Here is a 23,613-nt window from a genome sequence, read left to right on the forward strand (position 1 = left end):
TCCTGGAGCACCAGCTGCTACAGTGTTCCTGGAGCACCAGCTGCTACAGTGTTCCTGGAGCACCAGCAGCTACAGTGTTCCTGGAGCACCAGCTGCTACAGTGTTCCTGGAGCACCAGCTGCTACAGTGTTCCTGGAGCACCAGCTGCTACAGTGTTCCTGGAGCACCAGCTGCTACAGTGTTCCTGGAGCACCAGCTGCTACAGTGTTCCTGGAGCACCAGCTGCTACAGTGTTCCTGGAGCACCAGCTGCTACAGTGTTCCTGGAGCACCAGCTGCTACAGTGTTCCTGGAGCACCAGCTGCTACAGTGTTCCTGGAGCACCAGCTGCTACAGTGTTCCTGGAGCACCAGCTGCTACAGTGTTCCTGGAGCACCAGCTGCTACAGTGTTCCTGGAACATCAGCTGCTACAGTGTTCCTGGAGCACCAGCTGCTACAGTGTTCCTGGAACACCAGCTGCTACAGTGTTCCTGGAGCACCAGCTGCTACAGTGTTCCTGGAACATCAGCTGCTACAGTGTTCCTGGAGCACCAGCTGCTACAGTGTTCCTGGAGCACCAGCTGCTACAGTGTTCCTGGAGCACCAGCTGCTACAGTGTTCCTGGAGCACCAGCTGCTACAGTGTTCCTGGAGCACCAGCTGCTACAGTGTTCCTGGAGCACCAGCTGCTACAGTGTTCCTGGAACATCAGCTGCTACAGTGTTCCTGGAGCACCAGCTGCTACAGTGTTCCTGGAACACCAGCTGCTACAGTGTTCCTGGAGCACCAGCTGCTACAGTGTTCCTGGAGCACCAGCTGCTACAGTGTTCCTGGAGCACCAGCTGCTACAGTGTTCCTGGAACATCAGCTGCTACTTCAGTCTTTCTAACAGCAACAAGTTAAATAACTTAAGTTTATTTAGATACACAGATACACTTAAGTACAATTATCATACTTAATTTAACATATGTGTAAATCGCCCAGCAAGATAACCCAAAAAAAGTTTTTGTCCGAGTCTGTTGTATTTTCCGCCAATCATTACACCATTAACATGTACTAAATGTATTGCCAGATGTACCTTTCTTTATTTTAAATATACTCATTTGTGGTTAAATATACATACAAGTTTATGAAACAGCCTACCTACCAAAGACTGGTGTGAGTGGCATCCTGGGGGACAAGAATGAAGGACCACAGTGGAAATAAGACAGACAGTCCTCAATTACCCACGGACTTTCTTGGGTTATCTTTGCTGACTAACCCTCAGGAGTTAAATATCTTTGTGGGTTTAGTGCTTTATTCTGATTATAATAATAATAGTCTGGGTTAAATATCTGAACAAATTTGATCTTATCTCTTGTCTTACCTAATATCAACTTGTCTGTACCTGATTATTGTGTAAAATAACCTTGAACAGTGAAAACCTCAATTTAACAAGACTTGTCAAATGCAGAACAAAATCTGCTGTCCACTGGTTCGGAAGTAACAGACGAGGTCCAATGTCTGCAGAATTGGCCATTAATTTTTCCAGTCATGGCAGAACAGTATCTCTATCCACCTTAACTGCCAATACTAGCCATCCCACCCATTCCCTCCCCTATTAATCTAATAAATCAAGATTTTTCTGTTTTCATTAAGTTTATTTAGGTACAGGTTTACATAAGCATAATTATCATACATAGTAACATATACAAAATAGCCACAGTGAAAAAATAGTTTGATTCCAAGCACTTTCTATAAACAATATGTTAACCTATGTGACATATCAAAATATTATTAATGAAAATAAGATTTTGGATATACGTCTTAAGCAAATTTCCTAAATTTGCTTGTAACAGGTATGTGAACTGTAGATATAAATCCAGATGTACTCCTGTTAACCCTTTTAGGGCATAATTCCTAGGCCTATTGTGTATCCATGTGGTCTTTTGCTACCATCCACGGGATGGATATGGGGTGCATGATAAACTAGCTACTTTGGAGGCTAAATCTAATCTTTCACAATTTCTCACATTATCAAGGGAAAATGTGAGAAATGACAAAAACGCTTGGAATTTCACTTAATTATTCACTGGGGTTATTTTGCATATTGTGATATCACCTGTTTACTGTGGTCTTAATACATGTAGTAATGTGTAAACTATCCACCAGGATAACCCCCCAAAGAAAAAAGTCAGTCAAAGCGACTTATTTCCATTGGGGTCCTCATTACCTGGCAGCTGGCCGTAGAGAAACTAACTTTTTTTTTTTTCCCCTCCACAGATATGTCGTCCAACAGTCTACAGAAGTATGGGTGGACCATCTGGAACTATGTGATGCTCTATGCCTTGGGATTTTGGTATCTGGTGAAGGAACTCTGCACACCACATAGGAAACCGAATGGTGCTTTTCCCTTGCATTACCCCTTACATTCATTTTTTTCCATGATTATGTGGAAAAAGGGCTTATGTACAGTTTAGGACATTTATTAGAGAAAATGTTTTGCCATGAATGGCTTCTTCAGTCTTAAAACAGAGATAATTAAGAATTGAGTATGTATATATAGTCGCAGGAGTCAGATGGCAGGTACAGGTACACATAAATACAGTTACACAAATTTTCATACATAGTAACATATGTCTCCATGGGGAAGTGGAACAGAATTTTTTCCTGTGTAAGAAATGCGTGTCATAAGATGCAACTAATATGCTGGAAGCAAGGGGCAAGTACAGTGGACCCCCAGTTAATGATATTTTTTCATTCCAGAAGTATGTTCAGGTGCCAGTACTGACCGAATTTGTTCCCATAAGGAATATTGTGAAGTAGATTAGTCCATTTCAGACCCCCAAACATACACGTACAAACGCACTTACATAAATACACTTACATAATTGGTCGCATTAGGAGGTGATCGTTAAGCGGGGGTCCACTGTATCCCCTTTCATTTTTCCTTTTGGGCCACTCTCAGTGGGATATAGCCAGTTTATTGAAAGATGATGATCAGGGGTGGATCTACTATGAAACTAATGAGGCTTGAGCTTCAGGGACCCTTATCCTAGAGGGGCCTCAGAAGCAACTTTAGTTCACATTGGTTAAAAATTTTCGGTCTAGTGTTTGAGAAGGTTTTTTTAAAAAGTAATAATATTAAAAATATAGTGTAAGTCAATACAAAATGATAGTTGTAAAAATTAAAAGATTATTGAAATATCACGTTGGCTAGTTGTTGCTGGGAAGGCATCTCTAATTACTATAACATAGATGTCTGTGAGTTAATAGCCTCATAGTTCCGAACAGTCAGTTAACAAAAAATTTTTGGGCATATATTAACATCGGAAGTTGGGAACCTACTGTACAGTATACTGATTTTATTAGTATAGATCAGGTTAGGTAAGGTTTGTCACGAAAGAACACAAGTGTTTCCTGACGCTGGTCTTCAGGTTAGGTTAGGTAAGGTTTGTCAGGAAACAGGACAAGTGTTTCCTGACGCTGGTCTTCAGGTTAGGTTAGGTAAGGTTTGTCAGGAAACAGGACAAGTGTTTCCTGATGCTGGTCTTTAGGTTAGGTTAGGTAAGGTTGTAAGGTTTGTCAGGAAACAGGACAAGTGTTTTCTGATTTCTTGTCTTAGTCATATGATGACCCACAGCTGGAGGTTTTGGTCATCTTATCAAGACCTTCCACTTGCTTACCAGTCCAGTCCTTGAAAAAACAATGGTTACAATTTTAACCATCACATTAAAATTTTTATTAATGTATCTTCTGGTTTAATCACTAAAGAGTTTGATATTTGTAACACCTGGAGAAGTAGTACAACTTGTATTATGAAAAGGTTTCTTTCCGCAGGCATCGAGAGTCAGCATGGGCGTGTGGGTATTGTGACTGGTGGTGGACGTGGTATCGGCTTGGAAACAGTCCACAAGTTTTTGGATTTGGATATGACAGTCATTATTGGCAAGTTACTTAATACTGTACTGTAATTCTCTCGTATATTTTTAAATACAGTGGACCCCCGGTATTCGATGGCATCGGTATTCGATAAATCCGGTATTCGATGCATTTTAACGCAAAAATTTTGCCTCAGTATCCGATTGAAAACCCAGTATTCGATACGATTCGTACGAGACGTGTCCACGTTTGGCCTGAACTGCCCCTTGTGTGCCAGTGTTTACAAGCCAGCCAGTGTGCGTGCATCTAAGGATACATTCAGTACATTCCATATTATCCATATTATCACTTTTTGGTGCTTGTTTCTGAAAAATAAGTCACCATGGGCCCCAAGAAAGCTTCTAGTGCCAACCTTGTGGTAAAAAGGGTGAGAATTAGTATGGAAATTAAGAAAGATTTTGAAGGGTTTGGGGCTAACCCTGAGAAGCCTATGCCAGTTGTGGAATCCATTGTGCCTACTTCAAAAATTAAGGAAATGTGTGCACAGTGGGTTGAAGTGCAAACCTTTATGGATGAAAATCACCCTAACACAGCTATTGCAAGCCGTGCTGGTGAATATTACAATGACAATGTTGTGGCCCATTTTAGACAAATCGTAAAGGAACGGGGGTTACAGAGCTCTATGGACAGATTTGTTGTGTGACAGAGGTCCAGTGACTCTCAAGCTGGTCCTAGTGGCATTAAAAGAAGAAGGGAAGTAACCCCGGAAAAGGACTTGCTACCTCAAGTCCTAATGGAAGGGGATTCCCCTTCTAAACACTAACACCATCCACACTCTCCCCTCCTCCCATCCTATCAATCATCACCAGATCTTCAATACAGGTAAGTGTCATGTAACTGTGCATGTCTTCTTCAGTTTGTGTGTATTAAAATTAATATTTCATGTGGTAAAAAAAAAAATTTTTCATACTTTTGGGTGTCTTGCACGGATTAATTTGATTTCCATTATTTCTTATGGGGAAAATTGATTCGCTTTTCGATATTTTTGGTATTCGATGAGCTCTCAGGAACAGATTAATATTTAATATTGAATACCGGGGGTCCACTGTATACGGTACAGTAAGCTCTCGATTTAATAGAATAATAAGGGGAAGAGAGGGTGGCTGATAATGGTGATTGTGGTAGAGAGTAATGAGATTGTTCTGCTTTGACTCAACAATAATGAACGGTTCTGTAACCAATGGACATGTCTGGTTCCTCTTCAAATTAATTAACACGGCAGATTTTGTTCTGTATTTCCAAAGTCTGTTAAATCGAGGTCCTTTACACTGAGGTTATGCAGTAATATTGTTTTTGTGCCTTTTAGTATAAGTAAGTACAGTGGACCCTCGAGTTTCGGCAGCCTCAACTTTCGTGAAATTCGACCTTCGGCGAGTTTTTTTTTTAAAAATTTGGCCTCGAGTTTCATGAAAAAGCTCGTGTTTTGGCGACCGTCCGGTACCCGTCCGCCCGTCACCATGCACACAAAGCCAGTCTCCCATGCCATTCATGCTCAGTGTGCCATTGTTTACCAACACGTGACCATCACCCCGCGGGTTCATACGTAATAATCCATTGTTTTTTGTGATTACAACTGCTAAATAAATCACCATGAGCTCAAGGAAAGCTAGTGCAAGCCCTTTGGTAAAGAAAGTGAGGAACACGCTCGAATTCAAGAAGGAAATCATTGAAAAATATGAGAGTGGAGTGCGTGTTACAGAGCTTGCCAGGATGTATGGCAAGCCCCATTCAACCATAAGATAAGATAAGATAAGATAAGATTTCGTTCGGATTTTTAACCCCGGAGGGTTAGCCACCCAGGATAACCCAAGAAAGTCAGTGCGTCATCGAGGACTGTCTAACTTATTTCCATTGGGGTCCTTAATCTTGTCCCCCAGGATGCGACCCACACCAGTCGACTAACACCCAGGTACCTATTTGCTGCTAGGTGAACAGGACAACAGGTGTAAGGAAACGTGTCGAAATGTTTCCACCCGCCGGGAATCGAACCCGGGCCCTCCGTGTGTGAAGCGGGAGCTTTAGCCACCAAGCCACCGGGCCACTTCAATCATGGTGAAAGGAAAGGAAATAAAGTGTGCTGTTGTTGCAAAAGGGGTGGATATGCTGACAAAAAGGAGATCACAAATATTCAAAGAAGTGGAGAAGGTATTGTTGGTGTGGATTACCAAAAAACAGTTAGCAGGAGATAGTGTTATGCAGTCGATAATATGTGAAAAGGCAAGGCAGTTGCATGACGATCTCGTAAAGAAAATGCCTGCAACAAGTGGTGATGCTTGTGATTTTAAGGCCAGCAAAGGTTGGTTTGAGAGATATAAGAAGCGTAGTGGCATTCACAGTGTGATAAGGCATGGTGAGGCTGCCAGTTCTGACAGAAAAGCAGCTGAGAAGTTTGTACAGGAGTTTAAGGAGTGCGTAGACACTGGAGAATTCAAACCCCAGCAAGTGTTTAATTGTGACGAAACAGGCCTCTTCTGGAAGAAAATGCCAAAGAGGACCCACATCACGCAGGAGGAAGCGGCACTCCCAGGACACAAGCCTATGAAAGACAGGCTAACTCTCATGTTTTGTAGTAATGCTAGTGAGGATTTTAAAGTGAAGCCTTTACTGGTGTATCACTCTGAAAATCCCAGTGTGTTCAAGAAATACAGTGTCGCCAAGAGTAATTTGTGTGTGATGTGGAAGGCTAACAGTAAGGCATGGGTCACAAGGGGAATTTTTCTAGACTGGTTTAATGAAGTGTTTGGCCCAAGTGTGAAGAAATACCTCCTGGAAAATAAATTGCCACTCAAGTGCCTCCTGGTAATGGACAATGCTCCTGCTCATCCTCCAGACTTGGAAGAGCAAATAGTGGAGGAGTTTAGTTTCATCACGGTGAAGTTCTTGCCCCCTAATACCACTCCTCTCCTCCAGCCCATGGACCAACAGGTCATTTCAAACTTCAAGAAACTCTACACCAAAGCAGTGTTTCAAAAGTGCTTTTAAGTGACCTCAGACACTGAATTGACCCTAAGAGAGTTCTGGAAAGATCACTTTAATATCCTCCATTACATAAACCTTATAGGTAAGTCTTGGGAGGGAGTGACTTCCAGGACTTTGAACTCTGCTTGGAGAAATTTGTGGCCAGATTGTGTACAAGAGAGGGATTTTGAAGGGTTTGTGGCTGACCCTAAGGAACCTATGCCAGTTGTGGAAACTATTGTGGCAATGGGGATGTCCCTGGGGTTGGAGGTGAGTGGTGAGGATGTGGAAGAGTTGGTGGAGGACCACAGGGAAGAGCTAACCACTGAAGAGCTGCAAGAGCTTCATCTGCAACAGCAACAGATCACAGTTCAGGAAACTGCTGCAGAGGAGGAGGAAGAGAGATGGAGGAAGGTGCCTTCTTCAGAGATAAAGGACATTTGTGGAAAGTGGACTGAAGTGCAAACATTTATGGATGAACTTCACCCTAACAAAGCTGTTGCAGGCCGTATTGGCAACATGTACAATGACAGTGTTGTGTCCCACTTCAGAGAAATCTTAAAGAAACGCCAGAAACAGACCTCTCTGGACAGATATTTTGTGCAACAGGGGTCCAGTGACTCTCAAGCTGGTCCCAGTGGCATTAAAAGAAGAAGGGAAGTAACCCCAGATCTGGACTTCATACCTGAAGTCCTAATGGAAGGAGATTCTCCTTCCAAAAATAGTGTACACCTTCCTCCTATCCCCTCCTCCCGTCTTCCATCCACGCAGAAGTCTTCAGTAAAGGTAAGTGTAATGTTATTATTATTTTTTTAAATGCATGTATTTGATTTCTGATTGTTTTCATTATGTAAATCTTTATTTAATTTGAAGAAAATATTTTATTTTAATATTTTTGGATGTCTGGAACGGATTAATTTTATTTCCATTATTTCTTGTCGGGAAAATGGTTTCGAGTTTCGTGAATTTCGACCTTTGGCGGGCTCTCTGGAACGGATTAATCACGAAACTCGGGGGTCCACTGTAGTAGGTTTGCCGGTACTGTCTCGGCCCAGGTCTTTTCCCGATGGTGACCCAGCGTAGCTTTTAGTATATGAATTAATTATGATAGATGGCCATGTATAATAAACTGGTGAGAATTATATTAGTTTGTGTTGCTTGTGGACATTTTGAAAGAATTGAACTTGTGACTGCTTTACTTTGTATCACTTATATGTGTAAGGTAAACTTTAGTGTCAGTATTCTTAGTACACACAATTTTGTTATTGTATTTCCTATTGATTACATGGGGGAAGTGGAAAAGAATACTTCCTCTGTAAGCCATGCATGTTGTAAGGAGTGACTAAAATGCCTGGAGCAAGGGGCTAGTAACACCTTCTCCAGTATGCGTTGCTAAATTTATAAAGAACAACTTTCGTTTTTTCTTTTAGGGTCAGCATACATAAAGAGGATTCCAATAGACCCCTGACTGTCTTCAAGAAGGCACTGGACAGGTACCTAAAGTCAGTACCTGACCAGCCGGGCTGTAGTTCGTATGTTGGTTTACTTGCAAACAGTAGTAACAGCCTGGTTGATCAGGCCTTGATCCACCATGAGGCTTGGTCACAGACTGTGCTGTGGGGCATTGAGCCCCAAAACCCTCGTGGTGGGAGATGGCCAACACATTACATAAATGAAAAAGAAAAAAAAAATCCTATTGAAATTTAAACTAGTGTCTTATCATCTAGCTAACTGTGAAGGTGAAAGATTTCTTCTTTGATATTAGTTTTTTATTATACATGAGCTTATGATAATCATACAGCTACACTGATAGTAACCTTGTGTTCTCTTACAGCTGGAAGGAATGTGCCAGCGCTGGAGAAGGCAGTGTCTGAGCTGCGAGCCCAGGGTGTGCAAGGAGGAACTGCTGTTTGCTTGGAATTAGATCTGGCATGCATGTCTTCTGTGTGCAAGTTTGTTCATGATTTTTCTGCTCTGAAATTGCCACTTCATCTTCTCGTTAACAACGGTGAGAAATTTAATGCACTCAAAAAGTTGTACTGTGCTAAGCTAGTTTGTCTGTCCTAACCAAGCAGACACCTGAAAATAGTGGCTTCTTAAGTAGATAGTGTTTTAAGAAGCAGTGTACCTGTAAAGTGGAGGTTTAAATGTATTAGTAAATTGAATTTACTCAGAATTTTGTCTTATTTTCGAAAGTTGTAGTCTCATCGAAGACTACACAGACTACGAGTATTACTGCAACTTGACGATTTCTCTTTCCTGGCTAAATACTGCTTATCACATATTACATTATCTTCTTTCAACAAACTGGCCATATCCCACCAAGGTAGCGTGACCCAAAAAAGAAAAGCTTTCATCATCATTCACTCCATCACTGTCTTGCTGGAGGCACGCTTACACTTATTTTTTTTTTTTTTTATTATCACACTGGCCGATTCCCACCAAGGCAGGGTGGCCCGAAAAAGAAAAACTTTCACCATCATTCACTCCATCACTGTCTTGCCAGAAGGGTGCTTTACACTACAGTTTTTAAACTGCAACATTAACACCCCTCCTTCAGAGTGCAGGCACTGTACTTCCCATCTCCAGGACTCAAGTCCGGCCTGCCGGTTTCCCTGAATCCCTTCATAAATGTTACTTTGCTCACACTCCAACAGCACGTCAAGTATTAAAAACCATTTGTCTCCATTCACTCCTATCAAACACGCTCATGCATGCCTGCTGGAAGTCCAAGCCCCTCGCACACAAAACCTCCTTTACCCCCTCCCTCCAACCTTTCCCCTCCTCCAGAGCGCAGACACTGTACTTCCCATCTCCAGGATTCAAGTCTGGCCTGCTGGTTTCCCTGAATACCTTCATAAATGTTACATTGCTCACACCCCAACAGCATGTCAAGTCCTAAAAACCATTTGTCTTCATTCTCTCCTATCTAACATGCTCACGCATGCTTGCTGAAGGTTCAAGCCCCTTGCACACACAACCTCCTTTTAGCCTCTCCCTCCAACCATTCCTAGGCCAACCCCTACCCCGCCTTCCCTCCACTACACGGTATTGTTATTGTTGAAACATTTTGGGTACACAGTAGGCTTCTTCATGGAGGTAGCATTTGTGCTGCACAGTTGTATTTATCTTCTTGTTGCTGTCATTGGTGAGTATTTTTATGGAAGAATTGTATACTTTCTTGCTGCTGTCCTCTATATTGCTACCTTAACTACTTCATCATTTCCTGTACCCTACCACTTTTTTTGTTTTTTTACTAAGGATACACAGGAGGCACCTATTTTCGATGTTCTATATTTTCATTAGCTTTCAACTGAGCCATTGTTCCACCCACAAGTGACAGTTGCCAATGGACGGCACATAATGAACAGTGGCACAATTTGAAGCCATCAAAAATGTGGAACATCAAAAAGAGGTGCTGAAAAAGCACTGCTCTAAGGGAGGGGTAGAGATATGTGCAGTTTTGAACTGTAGTATTGGCATCCCTCTGGCAAGACAGTGATGGAATGAGTGATGGTGAATGTGTCTTTTTTTGGGGGGAGGGGGGTCACCCTGCCTTGGTGGGAGACAACTGATGTGTTAAAAATAAAAAATCTGTCAACCTGTTTCATAATGATAAATAAAATTTCATTTTATTTTATAAATTGTTACTATCTTAAGTGTTTTTTCCTACAGGTTAGACAAGAAAAATAAAACACGACAGTGGACTGTTTACTTTACGATTGTCTTAACTCTGTTTTTGTATGATTGTCTTATTCTCAGCGGGCATCATGTTCTGGCCCTGGGACATGACAGTGGACGGTCATGAGTCACACTGGAGTGTGAATTACCTGGGTCACTTCCTGCTCACTCATCTCTTATTTCCACACCTAGTTGCTAACTCCACTCTGGATACCCCAGCACGTGTGGTCAACCTTACCTCATCAGCACATTATATGGGATCCATTCAGTTCAGTGACATAAATAACAAGTAAGTTTTAGTGTTAACTTCTCATTTTTCAAACTTTATTTCTATGAAGTGGACTACAGTATAGAGGAGAGCTCCACTTGTATGGCTCTTAGGTTCCCTACCCTGTGCAATAAGTGACAATTGCCAACGAGTGGAAAAGAGCATTTTTTTCGTTATTGAATGTGTCTAAAATGCCTGATAACGTGTTTACACTGTCATATATTAACCCTTAAACTGTCCAAACGTAGATCTACGTTCACGTGCTTAGTGCTCCGACCTTGATTTTTTCACAAGAAACAATGTAAAAAAAAAAGTAGATCTATGTTCGGAGCCTGCTGCACGTAAACGTATACCTACGTGTGGACAGTTTAAGGGTTAAGCTGTCAATACAGCTAGGCATAAAAACAGATAAAAAAGTCAAATACACATTACATACAATACTTACCTTAAAATATGGCACTGGCTGCCCTTCCCTTACACAACTGTTATGTAAAAATGGCAGAAAAGTGGTAAAGCAGTGAACATAATGAAAAATGGCTCAGTTGAAAACCAATGTAAACTTGAAACACTGAAAAAAGGATGCTGAATAAGCAGGGCCCTCCTGTATTATGCAGTTAGGGTGATTAACATATATTATTACAGTGGAACCTCTACCAGCAAGTTTAATCCGTTCCATGACCTTGCTCACAACTGGATTTGCTCGTTTGCAGAGTCAATTTTCCTCATTTAAATTAATTGAAATGCAATTAATCCGTTCCAGTGGAATTCTGTACTTCAATAATTTCGCTAATATCAACTCTACGGCTTATTTGTGTATCTCACTTCATCTAATATGACATAATAAACAATATAAATAACATAGAAACCTGATATATACTCTAAAATGAATAAAATATGTAATTCATTTAGTGGTATGGGCGATGTCAGCAGTGGATGAGAGTTTGTCTGGAGACAGGACAAAATACTTAACGAATAATTTCGCTTATATCATCTATACGCCTTATTTATCTATCACAGTTCATCTAATATGACATAACAAATAATATAAATAACATAGAAACCTGATATATACTCCAGAATGAATAAAATATGTCATTATATATGTGGCGGCGGCCGACAAGAGTTTGTCTGGAGACAGGACAAAATACTTGAATATTTCGCTATCATCAACTCTACGGCTTATTTATCTATCACATAAACAATATAAATAACATAGAAACCTGATACATATACTCTAGAATGAATAAAATATGTCATTATGTAACAGGTGAAGGCGGCCACAACCGCTCCCTCTTCATTGTGGTAAACACTGCCGTCTAGTGATGGCCTTTTGAAGCCGTCTATTATTATAATTATTATTATTCTGTAGTACATTATTATATGTATTATTATGCATATTATATTATTATTATTGTATTATATTATTATATTATTATTATTATATTATTATTATTATATGTACAGTGGACCCTCGACCAACGATATTAATCCGTTCCTGAGAGCTCATCGTTAATCAAAATTATCGTTAGTCGAGTTAATTTTCCCCATAAGAAATAATGGAAATCAAATTAATCCATGCAAGACACACAAAAGTATTGAAAAAAAAAATTTACCACATGAAATAATAATTTTAATACATACAAACTGAAGAAGACATGTACAATTACATGACACTTACCTTTATTGAAGATCTGGTGATGATTGATGGGATGGGAGGAGGGGAGAGTGTGGATGGTGTTAGTGTTTAGAAGGGGAATTCCCTTCCATTAGGACTTGAGGTGTCAATCCTTTTCCGGGGTTACTTCCCTTCTTCTTTTAATGCCACTAGGACCAGCTTGAGAGTCACTGGACCTCTGTTGCACAACGTATCTGTCCATAGAGGCCTGTACCTCCCGTTCCTTTATGACATTCCTAAAGTGTTTCACAACATTGTCAGTGTCACAATTAAACACTTGTTCAGGTTTCAGTTCTTCACTGTCTATGTACTCCTTGAATTCCTGCACATATTTTTCAGCTGCTTTGTGGTCCGAATTGGCAGCCTCACCATGCCTTATCACACTATGTATGCCACTACGATTCTTAAATCTCTCAAACCAACCTTTTCTGGCTTTAAATTCACTCACATCACCACTAGTTGCAGGCATTTTCTAATTAAATCGTCATGCAACTTCCTAGTCTTTTCACATATGATCGCTTGAGAGATGCTATCTCCTGCTATCTGTTTTTCGTTTATCCACACCAATAACAGTCTCTCAACATCTTCTATCACTTGCGATCTCAGTTTCGAAAATATAGTTGTACCTTTGGCAAGAACAGCTTCATTGATTGCCGTTTTCTTGGCCACAATAGTAGCGATGGTTGATTGGGGTTTTGTGTACAACCTGGCCAGCTCGGAGACACGCACTCCACTTTCATACTTAGCAATGATCTCTTTCTTCATATCCATAGTAATTCTCACCCTTTTTGCTGTAGGGTTGGCACTAGAAGCTTTCTTGGGGCCCATGGTGACTTATTTTGCAGGTGCAGTCACTAAAAACTCTGTGATAATATGAAATGTTCTGATTACACTGTATATGTTTGGATGGGACCGCGGTGGCTGGCTGGCTTGTAAACACTAGCCACAAGTGGACGCGTCTCGAATGGAACGAATCGTGTTGGTCGAGTTTTTTAGCGCTAGTCGAGGCAAAAATTTTGCGTTAAAATGTATCGCTAGTCGGATTTAGCATTAGATGATGCCATTATTGGTCGAGGGTCCACTGTATTATTATTATTATACATATTATTATTATTATTATTATTATTATTATTATTATTATTATTATTATTATTATTATTACTACAATGTAAATAATTTGTAATTTTTATTCCCACAAAAAATATAAGATTTACTGTTATGTATTATTGCAATAATTGTATAAATAATGTCAACCCATTCACTACTGCATATTGGAATGGCCAGTGACTTCATTTGTTTACTATTACAACCTAGGATTTCAAATGGCCTGTTATCCCAGGTGTAATGGGAGCAAATAAACACAGTAGAAAAAGTTTAGACTTATATTATCCTTCACCAATTATAACAGCAATATGTACACTATGTACAGTGATAAATATAGTGCACTCCACGGTAAGCAAGGCAGAAATAGAAGCCACAAGATAGCAGACCGTGCTTCAACCAGCTCTAGAGTGGGAATGACAAGGGCAGACAGGAGAGCGGTATCCACATAACCTCTGCGATTGTCAATCCCACCTTCTTATTGGCTAGAACCTGGTCACTAGTTGAACGATGGGGCCCCATCATCAACTCTTAGCAACCTGGTTCGCTGGTTGGGGGAGATAGCCTGTAAATGAGGGTGTGTCCATGCGCCGAATAAAGGTTACGTACTCTTTGCATGCCACACCCCCACCCCCGAGAAGGCTCAGGATTAGGCTGCCACCTCCCAGTGGTAACCGTGCCGCCATGGCACAAAATAATGGGACCGCCTATCCTCTCCACCATCCAACTCTTAGATAGAGCTCAGCTTTCCTAGTGCCTGAAAGCCAAACCCTAAACTCAGAGTGAGACAGCAGTCAGATAAGCCAACATAGGTCCAAGATACAAGCGGACGGTAGCCCGTATCCCCTCACTAAAAAAAACCCCCACATCAGGGGATAAAAAAAAGAGCTTGAAAGGGGTTACCACAAATACATCCTAACCTAAATAAAATAATAAACTAGACTCTTGACAAAGAGTCTGCCAACACATTTTCTTTGCCGGCAATGTAACGAATTTTGAAGTTATAGGGCTGCAGCCTGAGCGTCCAACGCATAAGCCTTGTGTTGTGATTCTTCATGGCTTGGAGATAGACTAACGGGTTGTGATCACTGTAGACTGTGACCACCTGCGATGTCTGGCCCACATAAACATCGAAATGCTCCAAAGCCATTACCAGCGCGAGGGCTTCTTTTTCAATGGTAGAGTAAGCTCTCTGATGTGGCTGGAACTTAGCTGAAAAGTATGCTACAGGCTGCAACTCCTTGTTCCCGATTTGTAATAGTACCGCCCCAACCCCAGACTCACAAGCATCAACCTGTAATGAAAAAGGTTTGGAGAAGTCTGGAGACAGGAGAATGGGTGCAGAGCACAATAATCTTTTTGCTTTATTAAAAGCAGTGTTACAATCTGACGTCCAATTAAAGGGAACTTTATGACTGGTAAGAGAGGTAAGAGGGGCTACAATATCTGAGAAATTCTTACAGAATCTTCTGTAAAATCCTATCATGCCTAGGAAACGTTGAAGAGATTTCCTATCATGAGGAACTGGATAATCTTTAATCGAAAGAACTTTAGCAAGTTTAGGTGCAACATTACCACTACCTACTTCATGGCCTAGAAAAGTGATAGTGGCCTGGCCAAAGGAAGATTTAGACAAATTAACTGTTAATTGGGAATTCTTAAAGGTCTCAAACAGAGCTTTAAGTCTAAGTAGGTGTTGATCCCAAGTATCAGACACCACAACAATATCATCTAGGTATGCTGCCGTGCCTTCAAGTCCTTTAATAGCCTGATGGATGAGTTTCTGGAATGAAGAGGGGGAATTTTTCATTCCGAAGGGGGTAACTGTATACTGATAATGACCTCCTGGAATTACGAAGGCAGAGATTTCCTTCGCCTTATCTGTCAAAGGTACCTGATAGTAACCTTTAAGGAGATCTAATTTGGACACAAAAGTAGCCTTACCCACAAAGTCAATTACGTCATCCAGACGAGGAAGAGGGTAAGCATCTGTAATTGTGACCTCGTTCACTTTACGGTAGTCTGTGCACATACGAAACCCTCCATCAGCCTTCTTTACTAGGATGCACGGTGAAGCCCATGGACTAGATGACTCCTCCACTAAACCATGTTCTAACAAGAAGTCTACTTCCTGCTGAAGTAGCCTTTGCTTTTCAGGATTAGCTCTGTAGGGGGAGAGTTTAATTGGTTTAGATTTTCCCACATCTACATCATGGTAACCTAACGTACATTTTTTCGGCACATCCGAAAAAATATTAGGATATGACTGTAGAAGCTCAGTTAAATTTGTTGCTTGTATTTCAGATAATCCATCCATTAACGGGCTAGGATCCTTGAGGAGGACAGAATTTGAAAGTTTAGTATTAATTTCAGAGATAGAGTGCAAAGAGTCAGAGTCGTCCTCAGAGGTAGAGGACAGAGTCATTACTGGGACTTTATCTGGTGTATGAAAGGCCTTGATTTGATTAATGTGGTAAGTTTTTGTTTTTGAGGTCTTATCAATGGGAGCTACCACATAATTTAAATCAGATAATCTACTTACAATCTGCATAGGTCCCGTATATCTAGCTTTCAAGGTGTGGCCAGGTATAGGTTCCTGCACCAACACCTTGTCTCCTGGATGGAAGGAGCGGAATTGTGCACTTTTGTCATACCTCTGTTTCATCTTACTTTGAGCTATTTTTAGGTTAGCCGTGGCTAACTCACGTGCCACCTGCAACCTTGAAGACGGGTTGTAGAGTGCTGAGCTTACGTCTTCTCCCATCCATCCTTCTTTGAGCACCCGAAGAGGACCTCGTACATTGTGCCCAAAGATCAGCTCAAACGGACTATACCCTGTAGACTCTTGCACCGTCTCTCGTACTGAGAACAGCAACAATGGTAGAGATTCATCCCAATCTGTCGGAAAGTGCATGCAAAAACTTCTCATCATTGTTTTTAATGTTTGGTGGAATCTTTCCAAGGCGCCTTGGGACTGAGGGTGATAGGCAGTGGATAAGTTGTGAATTATCCCTAACCTAGTTAATACTTCCCTAAATGCTTTGGCAGTGAAGTTAGTACCTTGATCACTTTGTATAGTTTTAGGAATGCCAAAACAAGAAATGAATTTTGTTAAAGCTTTGAGAATAGCTTTAGTATTGATACTACGCATTGGGATCGCTTCAGGATATCTGGTTACTTTATCCATAATTGTAAATAAATACTGATTTCCAGACTTTGACTTAGGTAGTGGACCTACACAATCTATAATTAAATCTGCAAAAGGTTCTCCATCAGCAGGTATGGGTTGGAGAGGTGCAGGTTTAATAGAATGTCCAGGTTTTCCAACTTGCTGACATTCTCGGCAACACCTAATATGATTCTTCACATCTTTCTTTAATGTTGGCCAATAAAATTCTTTTGTGATTCTATACAAGGTTTTTGTAATTCCTAAGTGACCTCCTGATGACGTATTATGAGCTATATTTAATATCTGAGGTCTATACTTGGTTGGAACCACTAACCTGTCGTATAATTGCCGGCCCTCTGTCTCCTTACCAGTCTCAGTGCATACCAAATAATCATTTTTAACTTCATACTTGACTGGATGACCCAAAGAGGATTTACCCATGGCTGCCTCAAAAGTGAATTTTAACGAAGGGTCCTTACGTTGTTCCTCCCGGAAGGACAGTCCCTCGGGCATGGAAACAGAGACATCTGGCAATCCTGCAACCTGGGAATAGGAAGGCTTGATCGGGGTCTGTTCACTTGATTTACGAGACTCCGGCCGGTGTGTCTCATAAAACAACGTGGCTATTCCGAGATCGGAGTCGTCCAAGGATAGGTCAACATTCTCCCCAGACAACCCTTGGGATGTTGCCCGAGTTATGGCCAACACTGGAGAAGCATTAATCATTATAGGTTCAGGACACGAAGTAACAGTAGTAATGTTATTACCCAGTAATAACATGGCATTTTTCATGGGAAATCCTTTTGAGATACCTACAGTCAAGTACCCAGTGTAATATTTGCACTGTACATAAATTTTATGCAAAGGAACAGAATATATAGTTCCTCCATAGGCTTCCAATAAAACTGAGGAATTCAAGGAAGTATTCTCTGAAAGGGGTAATATTCCTTCTCTGACAAGTGAGCAATATGCTCCAGTATCTCTAAAGGTATTTACTTTAGTTGGTTCTGAGTTTTCCTGAAGGGAAATAAGACTTTCGCAATAATAAGGGGCCATACCTTTTTCTACTTCTCTAGGGGACATGTTACTAGGGATATTAGAGATTTTCCCGATGGGTTGAGGTTTTTGGGGGCAGTTGGAACTGATATGACCTACTTTATTACACCTGAAGCAGACGACAGGCTTGCCCTTTACTCCCTGATGACGTTGCAAGTGGTGTCGTTCTGGCTGGTGCCTCTCTGGATATTGTTGTCGAGATGCTCCATAAGTAGTTTGCCTCTCCGCAGGGGGACCATATGTTGAGAAGCGTGGCTCACCAGGTGACTTGGTTGGATGTCGTAGACGCTCTCCCTCCGGCTGGCACTTCATTCTCCAATGTTGTCGATCTCTGCTCACGCCAGACTGTTGAAAAGAGAGACGGGACCGCTCGGACAAGGAGCGGTTCGTTTCGAAGGTATCAGCCAACCTGGCCGCCTCCAATGCAGTGGTTAAGTCACGATCCTGCAGAAAGACACGAACCTCTGGTCCCACAGACTCCAGCAGGTTATCAATCAGAATAAGCTGCACCAGCTCCTCAAAGTTAGAGACACCACTCGCTTTATACCAGCTGGTAAAAGCTTTGGTTTGCTGTCTCACAAAGTCCACCAGGGATTGACCAAGCTGCCGCCTGTTCAATTTGAAGGTCTTACGATATTTAGCTGGGATACATGTATATGCTCCCAACACTGTGGTCTTCACTACTTGATAATCAGAGAATTCAGCGTCAGTTAATACCGACGTAAATTCCTGTGCCTTACCCAATAATGCTGTATGAACCAACGCTGCCCAGTGCTGTTCCGGCCACCTCAAGGCTCGAGCCTGATTTTCGAAGCTTTCGAAAAATTGCTCTGGTTCGGCCTCATTGAAGCGGGGAACAAGCTGTACTGCTTTTTGTAAACTGAAATCGTTTACAGAATGCGAAAACTGCCTCCTTTCTCTTTCCCTATCAAATTCTTCCCTTGCGAATGCTCTCTGTTCCCTAGTTTGCTCAAGATTGATTTTTGCCAGCTGAAGTGCCAACGACGCTGATTCACCCTGAGACAACCCATGTGCACTATACTGACCATTTTGCTCCGTAGGTGTATCATCTTCCTCCTGCGAGAACATAGTAGTTTTTTCCCTAGCTCCCGTAAAGGGAGGAGTTTGATGTGCCATCTCTTCTTCAATAAGTATGTCAGCAATAAGTGAACGCAGTTGCGCAGCTGTAAGAGTGCGTTTATAGGGAATGCCAATGGAACGAGCAATTTGCCAACAACGCTGTAGAGACAATTTAGGTAGGTTATGCAAAGTATATGCCGACACCAGGCGTCTGACTCGTCTAGGTGGCATAAGTTATTCGCTATGCACAGTACGAATACCCCAACGTAACACGTTAATTTGCAGAACACGCTTAGCTATGCACAGTACGATTGCAGAATACGCATACAAGCAAAGCCGACTGCACACAAGACTGACCGTAGCGAAGCGAGCACACTGAACAAGCTAGTAGCGAGCTGCTGAACGATCACACAATAGCAAGGCTGATCATAAGCGACTGACACGCAAAATTTTTAAAGCGAAGCGAAACAGCAAGCTACACAATGTTCCTGCTACAAGCTTCACCCTAAGCTCAACCGTTTCTCTAAGTCCAGATCCCGGACAGGCCCCCATATTACAACCTAGGATTTCAAATGGCCTGTTATCCCAGGTGTAATGGGAGCAAATAAACACAGTAGAAAAAGTTTAGACTTATATTATCCTTCACCAATTATAACAGCAATATGTACACTATGTACAGTGATAAATATAGTGCACTCCACGGTAAGCAAGGCAGAAATAGAAGCCACAAGATAGCAGACCGTGCTTCAACCAGCTCTAGAGTGGGAATGACAAGGGCAGACAGGAGAGCGGTATCCACATAACCTCTGCGATTGTCAATCCCACCTTCTTATTGGCTAGAACCTGGTCACTAGTTGAACGATGGGGCCCCATCATCAACTCTTAGCAACCTGGTTCGCTGGTTGGGGGAGATAGCCTGTAAATGAGGGTGTGTCCATGCGCCGAATAAAGGTTACGTACTCTTTGCATGCCACATTTACTCTTGAACATAGCCAAGCAATGGAACATTTCTCCTACGTTAAGCTCAATTTCAAGGTACTTTTCATCATGAAAGCAATCAAAATCATATCTGTTTCTGTAATATATCTTCCATTCTATCAAATGAGACCAAAATAACGAGAATACAACCATAAAAACCATACGAAAATGCCGCTAAGGCGTGGCTAATTGCTGAGAAGTGAATTTCATTATTTATGCTTAAATTTCTTTCATTTTTGATGTAAGTTAAGAAGCATCTTTCCATCATACATTGCCCAAGTTTCAATAAGATAGTTCAACAAACAAATGAGATATAATTCCCTAGATCAAGAGTAAGAACCTTTCACCAGTGTCAAGGAACCTGCCTTGAGGTCTGCTCGCTTATGGAAATTTTGCTCGCATATGGAAGCAAAAAATCAACCCATCGACTGCTTGTATTTGGAAAAACTCGCACGTGGATGCACTAGCTAGTAGAGGTTCCACTGTACTTTATAGAAATCCTCGGGAGCAAGGGGATAGTAACACCCTCTCCTTTATAAATTATTAAATGTAAAAAGAAGAAAAAACTTTACATTTATTCTCTTTTGGGAGTCACACTGTCTCAGTAGGAGATGGCCATTGTGATAAAAAATAGTTATTAAAAGTTATTGAATCTTATTTGTATTATGTAAACTTTCTCATTGGAATCCAGTCTCAGTACATTAATTTGTTTCATGCGATATACATATATAATTTTGGGACCTTAGATCTGAGATTATATTTAGCTTTGAATGTTTGATGCATTGATTATTTTGATGTATTGTTTATTTTGAAAGATGTGCTCTAACCTTTATTGCTGACTTCTTGCTTGTAAAGGTAAATATACCCACAGGAAAAATTACTGCCCTCAAGCTGCATATGCTCAGAGTAAATTGGCACAGATGATGTTTACCATCTCGTTGGCCGAGCATCAGAAGTCATGTGGGGGTAGCGTTGTTGTCAGTGGTGTTCATCCGGGAGTGGTGGCCACCGAACTTTTCCAGCATGTTGCATGGGCTAGAAATTTCCCTCTGCTTGCCAATACTTTCCTCAAGGTAAATAGGTTTAATGTGCAATCCTTGGTGTTATTGTAAAAACTCATTGGACAGCCCATACCATGTCATTAACTCCATAAAAATGCATAGCATTGTTAGATATTACTGCTATAGCTCTGGCAAGAGGTGTGGAGTTAAAAGATAAAGAATCACACACAAAGTGGGAGTTGTCACAGCTGCTCTTTGCTGATGACACTGTGCTCTTGGGAGATTCTGAAGAGAAGTTGCAGAGATTTGTGGATGAATTTGGTAGGGTGTGCAAAAGAAGAAAATTAAAGGTGAATACAGGAAAGAGTAAGGTTATGAGGATAACAAAAAGATTAGGTGATGAAAGATTGAATATCAGATTGGAGGGAGAGAGTATGGAGGAGGTGAATGTATTCAGATATTTGGGAGTGGACGTATCAGCGGATGGGTCTATGAAAGATGAGGTGAATCATAGAATTGATGAGGGGAAAAGAGTGAGTGGTGCACTTAGGAGTCTGTGGAGACAAAGAACTTTGTCCTTGGAGGCAAAGAGGGGAATGTATGAGAGTATAGTTTTACCAACGCTCTTATATGGGTGTGAAGCATGGGTGATGAATGTTGCAGCGAGGAGAAGGCTGGAGGCAGTGGAGATGTCATGTCTGAGGGCAATGTGTGATGTGAATATAATGCAGAGAATTCGTAGTTTGGAAGTTAGGAGGAGGTGCGGGATTACCAAAACTGTTGTCCAGAGGGCTGAGGAAGGGTTGTTGAGGTGGTTCGGACATGTAGAGAGAATGGAGCGAAACAGAATGACTTCAAGAGTGTATCAGTCTGTAGTGGAAGGAAGGCGGGGTAGGGGTCGGCCTAGGAAAGGTTGGTGAGAGGGGGTAAAGGAGGTTTTGTGTGCGAGGGGCTTGGACTTCCAGCAGGCATGCGTGAGCGTGTTTGATAGGAGTGAATGGAGACAAATGGTTTTTAATACTTGACGTGCTGTTGGAATGTGAGCAAAGTAACATTTATGAAGGGGTTCAGGGAAACCGGCAGGCCGGACTTGAGTCCTGGAGATGGGAAGTACAGTGCCTGCACTCTGAAGGAGGGGTGTTAATGTTACAGTTTAAAAACTGTAGTGTAAAGCACCCTTCTGGCAAGACAGTGATGGAGTGAATGATGGTGAAAGTTTTTCTTTTTCGGGCCACCCTGCCTTGGTGGGAATCGGCCAGTGTGATAATAAAAAATAATAAAAAAAAAGCTCTGTTAGGTAATTAACCTACTGCAAACATTTTTAAATGTTGCATATCAGTATTTCTTAAGTCAGAGTTGGAGTTTATTATTATTATCATCATGATACAGTGTTTATACAGAAATGGGGGACATTTGATTGCATACAGAAAGCCCATAGACATGTAGAGCAAATATTTAACAAAACTAGAATTCACTTATTGTATTTCTTAGCTATACAGTTATAATTTGTGGTTTGTTTTTCAAAGAACGTACAATATTTTCATGTTTTATATACCAGTACTTACCAGTAAAATTAAGTTTATTGTTGCAGACTCCCGAGCAGGGATGTGACACCGTTGTGTATGTTGCATTATCAAAGTACGTCAAAGAAGGTGGTCAATATTATGAAAACTGCACAGTTACCACACCATCCAGAGCTGCCCGGAGGAGGGAGGACCGTGCCCGTCTTTGGGAGCTCTCCTGTCAACAGCTTGGAATAGACTCCTTTGGACAGTTATAATTCAGTAATTTAATTAATATCCTTGTAAGAGCTCCGACTGCCTTCATTCACTCGTATAGTACCTGGAGTTTCCCTGGAGAGGGCCTTGGGGGTGAACGCTACTGCGGCTTGGTCTGTACTGTACTGTACTGCAAAGTATTTTTTTTAGTACATAAATGGAAACTGATAAGATTGTGTGAAACACTAGAGGATTTGAATCTCTGCACTGCACTTATGGGGATTCAAATCCTCCGGTGTTTCACACACTAACATGGTAAGATAAAGTACTGAATTTTTGAACATTTCATAATAAGGGTTTGTTTTGATACTCTATTTAAATTAGAATTTAATCAATTACATCATCTTTGAGGACTATATGTAATCATATGTAAAGAAAGAGACTAGAATTTCTTTGAAATTCATTGTCTGTCTTGATGCATTATGTTGTCTTACTCAGTCATCCTCCACTGAATAGGGCTCTTCCTACATTATGTACCAATATTTGTTTGTAAACTTACGTTGAAAATATTTTCATGACTTACTAAGTAACCATCACAGCTAAAGAATAAAAAGTTACAGTACCATGACTTAAACAATACACAGATAACCCGCACATGGAAGAAAGAAGCTTTTGACGACATTTCGGTCCGACTTGTACCATTAACAAGTTATGTACACGTGTGTAACTTGTTAATGGGTTAAGTCAGACTGAATTAACAAAAGAACATAAGAAAGAAGGAACACTGCAGTAGGCCTACTGGCCCATGCTAGGCAGGTCCAAGTCACCTACTGGCTTATGCCACTGACCCAACCTAGTCAGGTCTAGGTCTCGTCCACTTAAGGAAAGTGCACGACATCAGACCTATTAGCACAAGCTAGTCAGGTCCAACTCGCACCCATTTGTGTATTTCTCTAACTGATTTTCATAAATTTCTCCTGTGTGAGGGTTATTTGTGCATCACAACTGTGGGTTGGATCATGACCCAGG

General features: G+C 41.3%; 1 protein-coding gene across 1 annotated transcript in view; it reads left to right on the top strand.

Annotated features, from left to right (window-relative positions):
* The window catches only part of LOC128687282 (retinol dehydrogenase 12), a 27,309-nt gene extending 3,962 nt beyond the window's left edge, over window positions 1–23,347 (top strand). Inside the window, exons 2-7 of the mRNA XM_053774656.2 lie at window positions 2,241–2,360; window positions 3,798–3,905; window positions 8,692–8,865; window positions 10,620–10,827; window positions 20,737–20,938; window positions 22,458–23,347. Of these exons, the coding sequence (XP_053630631.1) occupies window positions 2,243–2,360; window positions 3,798–3,905; window positions 8,692–8,865; window positions 10,620–10,827; window positions 20,737–20,938; window positions 22,458–22,646 (999 nt within the window). The 5' untranslated portion in view covers window positions 2,241–2,242 and the 3' untranslated portion in view covers window positions 22,647–23,347. The remainder of the gene's footprint in view (window positions 1–2,240; window positions 2,361–3,797; window positions 3,906–8,691; window positions 8,866–10,619; window positions 10,828–20,736; window positions 20,939–22,457) is intronic.
* The last annotated feature ends 266 nt before the right edge of the window (window positions 23,348–23,613 follow it).

The sequence above is a fragment of the Cherax quadricarinatus genome, chromosome 62 (genome assembly GCF_038502225.1).
Source record: "Cherax quadricarinatus isolate ZL_2023a chromosome 62, ASM3850222v1, whole genome shotgun sequence".
In the NCBI taxonomy this organism is placed as follows: domain Eukaryota; kingdom Metazoa; phylum Arthropoda; class Malacostraca; order Decapoda; family Parastacidae; genus Cherax; species Cherax quadricarinatus.